The sequence below is a fragment of the Elephantulus edwardii genome, unplaced genomic scaffold (genome assembly GCF_000299155.1).
Source record: "Elephantulus edwardii isolate Elephantulus edwardi_28Jun2011 unplaced genomic scaffold, EleEdw1.0 scaffold00208, whole genome shotgun sequence".
Classification (NCBI taxonomy): domain Eukaryota; kingdom Metazoa; phylum Chordata; class Mammalia; order Macroscelidea; family Macroscelididae; genus Elephantulus; species Elephantulus edwardii.
Window position 1 is genome coordinate 1,280,634 of NW_006399958.1, and position 8,768 is coordinate 1,289,401.

Below are 8,768 nucleotides of genomic sequence, written 5' to 3' on the forward strand. Positions count from 1 at the left end.
AGGAGAAAGAGACACGATGACAAAGAGACTCCAGAAGGGAGGCGAGAGAGGAGGAGAGATGCAGAGAAAAGGAGAAACTTCTCTAAAAGGGAAGTGGGAGAGCTCCAGAGACAGCTAAAGCTTGGGTCACAGATTAAGGATTGGGAAGAGATATGATTTTAAACTGAGTGGGGTGTCTCCAGTGCATTGTGCTTGGTTTCAGAGTTTTTGTACCCAACAGCCTTGGACAACACCTCCTGGAGGTAAAATTATTGGCTCAGAGAGGGGGGAGACATTCGACCAAGGATGCACAGCTTGGGCATGTTGGTCTCAGCGTTTGATGTAGCTCTCCTTGACCCCACGATGTCTGTTTGGTTGGCGGCACTGCTCTGCTGGTCCGTGTTCTTGTCTTCATCTTACATGGCCTCGTGAAGACCAGGAAGGTTACAGAAGATGTGGCAGCAAGCTGCCTAGTGTGTGTAACAGAAGGAAGCAGTCCCTCTTTATTTTTTATGATGAATTTTATTATTATTATTAATTTTAATGAAAATTTTCATTCATTCATTGTTGCACTTTTCTCCCTGTCCACCCCTCCCTTCCAGTTTGCTCTTCTCTAAGTAAAAGAAAAATTATTTCATTGTCATACAATCACTCCCCAAGTCCACTCCACTGTGCAACCTTCATTCTGGACTCCTGTGGTGACAATAATACCTAATCATATATCCCTTTTAAACAGTTCTCTCTCTCATCTGTTTCAATGCAGTTTACATTATTTAACCCATCTTTCTCAGTCTTCCCCCAACCCCAATGTCAGTCCTGTTTTACAACAGTGATACTATGTAGTATTTGTCCTTTTGTGACTGAGATATTTCACTCAGCATAATGTCCTCTAGGGTCACCCATTTTGAATAATATTGCATGAGTTCCTTGTTTTTCAGTGCAGCGTAGTATTCCATTGTGTGAATATATCAGAGCTCCTCTATCCATTCTTTGTTGATGGGCACTTAGGTTGTTTCCAGCTCTTTGCTATTGTGAACAAAGCTGCAATAAACATGGGTGTGCATCTATCTGCTTGGGTGGTGGTTATGGTTTCTTTGGGGTATATTCCCAGTAGTGGAATTGCTGGGTCAAATGGTATTTCTATTTCCAACTTTTTGAGAAAGTGCCATACCACCTTCCACAGTGGTTGCACCATTTTACACTCCCACCAACAGTGAATAAGGGTCCCAGTTTCTCCGCAACCTCGCCAGCATTTGTTGTGTGCTGTTCTGTTAAATTTTGCTATTCTTACTGGGGTGAGATGATATCTCATAGTTGTTTTAATCCCTCATTTATTCACTGGACAATCACGGCCGTGGCTCTGAGCAAGAAGATGGTCAAGAGACAGAGATAAGTAAGATTAGGCCTTACCCTAGGGCGTTCCTCCTCTAGGGTGGGGACGAAGGGGGAGGCAGAGAGTCTTAAATCGCTGAGCACCATGAACAGGGGAGGGACAGTGTTCAGAAGGAAGGAGTACAGAAAGAATGTGGAAGGAAGAGAAAACCCAGCTTGGATGAGGAGTCAGAGAGGACTTCATAGAGGAAATACATTCTTGAGGGGTATTTGGGGCACAGTGAGATTCTTTCAGACTCCAGAGCCTTACTGCCTCCTCTCTCAGACCCAGAAGTCCAGTTCCCCAGACCTTTCTTCACTCAGACTCAAGAATTATTAACCTCATCTTTCCTCCCCTTGTCTGGAAGTCCCAGCTCCCAGCTCCTGCTCCCTCAGACCCAGGAGTCTGGACCCTACAACCTCCTCCTCCCTCCGACCCAGGAGCCCAAGCCCTGAGCCCCTCCCACTCTTTGTGAAAGTACCATGGCAACCAGACCTCCTGTCACCCCCCCCCCCTTAGAACCCAGTTTGATGTTTGAAATCATCCGTTTCTAACTGGTCCCTGCAGTGAGACAGGGAGGAACCGAAAGGGCAAGTGGGAAGAGATAAGAGATGGCAGGTGGAGGCCAAAGGGAGTGGAAGAGGCTGTAGTGAGAGGGAGATGGAGAGGAGAAAAGAAACCTGGGGAGGAATGGAGAGAGATGCAGGGAGACCCACAGACGGAGAGAGGGTGGTAGGACTAGAGAGAGACTCCGAAATATGAAGAAAGGGACAGAAGGGAGGAGATTCAGGGGACGAAACTGACGAAGAGAATCACAATGATGCTTCAAGGCAAGAGGGTCAGGGTGGGGAGGAAGAAGGTAGAGAAGACAGAGAGGAGAGTGGAAAGGACTGAAAGAGGAAGGGGCATCGAGGGAAAGAATGAGACCCAGAGAGAAAGGCAGGCAGAGAGGCCGAAAGACAGTGAACTAGAGAGGCGTGAAAGAGGCACCCCTAGACAGGGCGTGTTAGGGGAAGAGAGGGAACACTTTGAAAGAAGAGACTGGGACACACAGGGACTCAGTGAGGTGAGGGGCACCAAGGTCCGTATGTGGTCTCAGCCTCCCCGGTCAGCCATCATGTCATCCAAGGGCTTCCAGGAGACTTCAGCAAGCAGGAGTTGGGAGAAGGAGGCCTCATCGGGGAGAAGGAACTGGGATGATGATGGGTGGCCCAGTCGGAGCCCCGATCCCTTCCTGCCTGAGACATCCTCCGCCCGTCTCTCCAGGATGGAGCCAGAGGTGGAGTCCATGTGCTCCTCCATGGGCAATCCCAGCATGCACAGGGAGGCAGGTAGGGAGTGTGTGTGTGTGTGTGACAGAATACGTCCCTCAAGGGTCTCATTGTACGCCTAAAGGGGCCACTGGTCATCTAAATTGATTATCTCAACTTCCCCAATCAATCAAGTTCGCTACACTGACCCCTAGGACCTTAAACGACATTTCCCATGAGTCTCTGCGGCATGCTCGCCTACCAGGAGGGCCTAGAACTACATTTCCCATGAGCCTCTGGGACCCGTCAAAGTCTTCTGATGCAACTCAACTCAACTCATTGCGGTGGCGTTGGGACCACCGTCCCATGGCTGACTCTCGCTGTTAAGTATCCAAAGCTTTAGTATACCACACTGATTTCTTTGATTTTCCTGGTCTCCTCTACTGAGCTCAGTCAGTATCTTTTCCCAAAGCCATTTCTCTCCCTTGGTGCCCAGCATTGGATAGCCCAACCACACCCTATTCACCTGAAGTGCTATTTCTCTATCACACTCCATTAATCTCTGACTCCATCCTCTTACCCCGACTCACCGCTCTGTCTTTCCTCTCTCTGCTCAGCCTCGGTCACCTCCAGCTCTCTCTCTCTATGGTTCCAGAGGGGTCTTTTTGACACTTAAGAGTTCGTTTCATCTCTCCCTCTGCTCATCACCCATCTTTCAGCCTGGCATTGGAGGTTTTGCATGAGCTGATCCATGCTGACAACGTCAGGATCAAATTTCAGGGCTCCCTGCTGGCACTGTCTGCTCTAGTGCTCTCCATCCATCCATCCATCCATCCATCCATCCATCCATCTACCTATCTATCCACTCATTCAACATTTATTGAAAAATGTCTCAGGGAGGATCCATTTGGCTGCACTTAGTAGAGTATATCATGGACTGCCCAAAGAAACAGTAAATTCATCTTGGAAGCTCCTTAGAAGCACGGATGGGGAGGTTTTGTCTCACTTTGGGCATGGGCTCAGGGGAGCCAGTCCCTGAAGATGGATATCATGATTGGTAAAGTGAAAAAGAGAAAGGCCCTTAATGAGATGGATGATAGGAATAACACACTCAACCAGCAACAATTGTGAGGATGGAGCAGAGCCCAGCAGGGTTTCATTCTGCTGAGCGTTGCATTGTCGTGAGCTGGAATGGGCTCAAGAGCACCTTAATGAATGAGTCCTGGTAGCACAATGGTTAAGTGCTTAGCTGCACTGAAAGGTTAGCAGTTCAAACTCACCCAGCTGCTCTTCTGGTAAAATAACCTGGTGAACTGCTTCTGTTAGGATAACAGCCTGGGAGATGGGGCAGTTCTGCTGTGACAGGAATCAGTAGGAGTTGAAAGGGACTCAACAGCAACCTAACAGCCGTAGAAGTGTAAAAAAAAAAAAAATCAGACTTGTTGTTTTTGTTAAGTGCCCTTGAGTCAAGTATGACTCATAGTGACCCTATGAACAACTCTGAACCCTGTCCTGTTCTGTACCATCCTCACAACTCTTTGCTGTTGTGAACAAAGCCGCAATTAACATGGGTTTGCAGAGTCTCTTCTGACATCTACTCCAGATTTTCCCTTTCTCCTCTGTCTATGTAATGACCTTTTGCTAACTTCATGGATGATATCCCTGGTGTCATCCCACAACTTCCCAGGTCTTCAGTCACTGATGTTCAGTGCTTCAAATGTACTCTCAAGCTATTTTTTTTAAGATTCTTCAAAATTATTGTCTTTTATATCTGTTTATATGCCAAAGTCCTAGACACTGTGTTGCGTTAACATACATTGTGCTTCATGCGTTCCTCCATTCACACTGTGGTTTTGATCAAAAAGGTCACGGTGTTTGTAAAACATAATGAATGGGAATGATAATGTGACCCACAATGTGAATGGAGGAATGCTTGAAACACAATGTATCTAAAGGAAACACAGTGTAGACTACTTTTGTATGTAAATTCAGGTGGGATAGACTCAAGATCATGTCTGGATTCCCAGGAACTTGTTTTAATTTCCTTTGCCCTCAATTTGAACTTGGATGTGAGAAACTGATGGCCTGTTAGTCCGCCTTTGGCCTGGTTTTGACTGCTGATATTGAGCTTCTTCGATGATTCCTGCCATAGATGTAGCCAAACTGACTTGTTTGCAGTGCCTCAGGTGAAGTCCATGTGTAAAGTCACAGTTTGTGATTTTTAAGGAAGGTGTTTGTGATGAATTTACATGGGCCCATGGCCAACACTCTTGGCATCAGCAGCCAGAAAATGAAAAGATATATTTCGATGGGAAAGTCTGCTGTTGGAGACCTCTCTAAAGTACTGAAGAGCAATGATGTCACTCTGGAGACTAAGGTGTGCCTGATACAGGCCATAGTCTTTGCAATCACTTGCTATGCATCAGAGAGCTGGACAATGACTGGGGAGGATAGAAGGAGAATTGATGCCTTTGAGCTGTGGTGCTGGAGAAGAGTATTGACGGTACCATGGACTGCTAAGAAAAGGAACAGGTTCATCCTGAAGAAGGTTAAACCAGGCTTCTCCTTGGAGGCAAGGATTCTGAGGCTTCGTCTGACATACTTTGGTCATGTTGGAAGGAGGGACCAGTCCTTGGAGAAGGACATCATGCACAGGAGAGGAAGACTGTCAATGAGGTGAATTGATTTAGTGACTAGGATAATGGGAGAAGGTGTGTTTGAGACAGTGAGATTGGCACAGAACAGAGCAGGGCTTAGGGCTGTTGTACATGGGTTGCTATAAGTTGCAGGCAACTCAATGGCACATAACAACAACAACATTTGTGATGAGTAAGTAATTGAACATATAAAATTCAGTCTTTTTTTTTCTAGCCTCTTTTCTGTCATCAAACCCATACCTTCCTCCAATGACTATTCCTTCTCCATTGTTTCCAAATTTGCATTCCAGTTACCAGTTATCATTAACATATTTTGATTGCATGTTTGATTAATTTTGAACTGCAAGATTTGGTTAAAAAAATGTCAATTTCTTTCTCTTTGACTTTAGCTGTAAGAATGTATGTTGTTTTTTTTGTTTGTTTTTTAAGAATGTATGTTTTAACAACAGTCATATTAGCTTATTTTCCTTGTGTGCATATGAGTAATGTCCTATCCCTCACAATGTTGTAGCTCAGGATAGAACTTGAAATTGTCTTTTTAACTATGAATGCAACACCATTCTTCTTCTGTTTTTCACTCCCAGCAAAGTACACCACGTGATTGTCTGATTCAAAGTGGCCAAAGCGAGTCCATTTCATCTCACAAATCATTAGAATGTCAATGTATGTGTGTTCCATTTCACTTTTCATAATTTCTAGTTTTTCAACATTCCTGCTTCATACATCACATGTTCCAATTGTTGTTGTTAAGTGCCGTCAAGTCATAGGCGACTTGTAGCAACCCTATGAATGAAAGACCTGGACACTTTTATAACTTTAATCCTTTCTCCAGGTTCATAGGGTTTCTGGAGGCAAGCTCTTTTGGAAGTGGATGCCACTCCTGCTTCCAAGCTTGTTTTAATCGGGGAGCTCCACCAAACACTGTCCACCACGGGTAACCATTCTCGCGTTTGACACATCAGTGTCACAGTGTTCAGCTTCACAGCCACCACGAGTTACCTCTGTAGAGAAAGAGGACAGACTAAGGCTATACGACCTTGCAGAATGTTTGAACAAAAACAATTAAAAACAGGATTTTTTTTAGTGTTCAATGTGCCAATTTTATTATTTCTTAAATATTTTATTGATTTGCATACACTCATTCATAGACATTGCATTTCTTTCTGGTATGATTTACACAATCATTCATTTACATTGTTTTATATCATTAGTTACTATTGATTTATGCCTTTTAGTACTTTTATCTCTGAAAGTCTCCATTGTATCTTTCTTTACCCCTCCATCTGCCCACTAACAAAAGCTATTCCTGGTGATTTTCCCCCTCCTCTTTTTCTGGCCCTCTTCTCCCCTTCTCCTTCCTCCTTCCAATGTTTATACATATTTTGCTCAATTACCTTCTTATTTTCACAGTAGAAATCTTATCTAGTGTTTTGTCCTTTTGTGACTGAGTTATTTCACTCAGTAGTTCTCTCTAGACTCTCTCATCTTGTATCATATTTTACAAATACTTTGTTATTCGTCAGTGAGGCATATAATTCCATTGAATAAAAAAACCACTGTTTTCTCTGCCTTTTTTATTTTTGTTGTTGTTGTTGATGGCAAAAACTGGATTTTAAGGTCACACCCTCAAGCAGGTCTGCACCTCTGGCCCCAGTCAGAACAGTAACACACAACAAATGGACCCCGGAAACTTCCCTTGAGTGATTGCCACCTAGGTAAGACCACCACTGTGACGTTTGGCACTATTTTTCCTCCCTCTGATTGACTTCCAGTCTGGGCTCTATCTCTAATACTGTATCTCTCCATGTTTTCCTCTTGCTCATAGGGTTTTCAGAGACCTGCTCTTTAAGGAGTGTCTGGCCAATCCTGCCTCCTAGTTTACTCTTAATTGGGAAGCTCTACTAACAGCTGTCCACCATGGGTGACCTTTGTGGCATCCGACACACCGGTGGCATAGCTTTCAGCATCACAGCAACCCACAAGTTATCTCAATATAGCGAACTTACAGTCAAGAGCTGCACCAGTGAAAACAATTAATTCTCCCAATACAATAAGCTGACAGATTAGTGTTGTGCCTCTAATAGCTAATCAGGCATACAAATATCACGTTACCAGCCTGTAGAGATGTGACAAGATGGGAGAATGTTACAGCATTCCAGCTGAGACTCACTCCTGGCATGTTGGGGTAATATCCCAGACGCGGACATAAAGGTCACACCAGTCTCTGCTGAATATTTGATGTTCTTGTTTCATGTAAGGCCTGTTAAAAAAGGCTTAACTTTTGGATTGAAGCAGCTTTAAATAAGAGGTCCCAGACACTAAGGTGCTGCTGGTTAAAAAAGCCTGACTTCTGGGTTGCAGCTGCTTTAAATAAAAGATCCCAGCCACTAAAGGCCTATTGATTCAAAACATCTGACTTCCAGATCTCAACTGCTTTAAATAAACATGCAACTTAATATGATAGGAGAATTGATGCTTTTGAGCTGTGGTGTTGGAGAAACGTATTGAATATACCACGGACTGCTAAGAAAATGAACAGGTTTGTCCTGGAGAGGGTGAAGCCAGGCTGCTCCTTGGAGTCAAGGATTCTGAAGCTTCGTCTGACATACTTTGGACATGTTGTAAGGAGGGACCAGTCCTTGGAGAGAGACGTCATGCTTGGGAGGGTAGAGGGACAGCACAAGAGAGGAAGACCCTCGAAGAGATGGATTGATTCAGTGTCTGGGGTAATAGGGGTAGGTGTGTTGGAGATAGTGAGATTGGCACAGGATAGGGCGGGGTTTAGAGCTGTTGTACATAGGGTCACTATGAGTCAGTCGTAAACGGCACATAACAACACAACAATATTGATGTAAAGAATAGGAGAGTTCTAGCAATCTAACAAGGAGCTCTGGTGGCCTAGTGGCAAGAAGCCGAGCTGTCATCCCAAAGGCATATGGTTCAAGGCCACCGGGTGCTCTGAGGGAGAAAGATGGACATTCTTCTCCCATGGGATTAACTGCCTCTGAATACCTGCCAGAGGGTCAGCTATGGGTCGGTTCTGACTCAACGTGATACACACCACCATCACCACCACAATCATTCTAACAGAAACTGAGAAATGGGACAGGGCCTAGCTTCTGTTAAATCAAGAGTTCAGTGATGTCATTGGGGAGCCAAATTTTCTCTTTTAAATTCCTGGCATTTGATCCAGAAAATGCCATCTTTGTGCACCAGCTTACTTTGATTACCTCATAGTCACAAGACGGCTGCCATCGTGCCAAGCATCACACCCACAGGTGTCCACCCATCATCACACAAACCAGAATCTCCATCTAACCTCTCCTCATATCTGCTTGGCCAGCACTCAGTCATTGACCCACTCAGTGTCCAGCCCTGGCACACTAAATAGGGTTTCCATGATTATTTTAATTGGTCTTCAACTCTGTACACCACCAGGGATGATTTTTTAAAATATTTTTTTTTAATTTTAATTGTCATTTTAACAAAAGTTTATAGAAAATTTAGATT

General features: G+C 44.4%; 1 protein-coding gene across 1 annotated transcript in view; it reads left to right on the forward strand.

The window, feature by feature from the left end:
• The first annotated feature begins 2,468 nt into the window (after positions 1-2,468).
• Positions 2,469-8,768, forward strand: part of LOC102861121 (chromosome unknown open reading frame, human C19orf81) — an 18,817-nt gene continuing 12,517 nt past the window's right edge. Inside the window, exon 1 of the mRNA XM_006897345.1 lies at positions 2,469-2,682. Within this exon, the coding sequence (XP_006897407.1) occupies positions 2,469-2,682 (214 nt within the window). The remainder of the gene's footprint in view (positions 2,683-8,768) is intronic.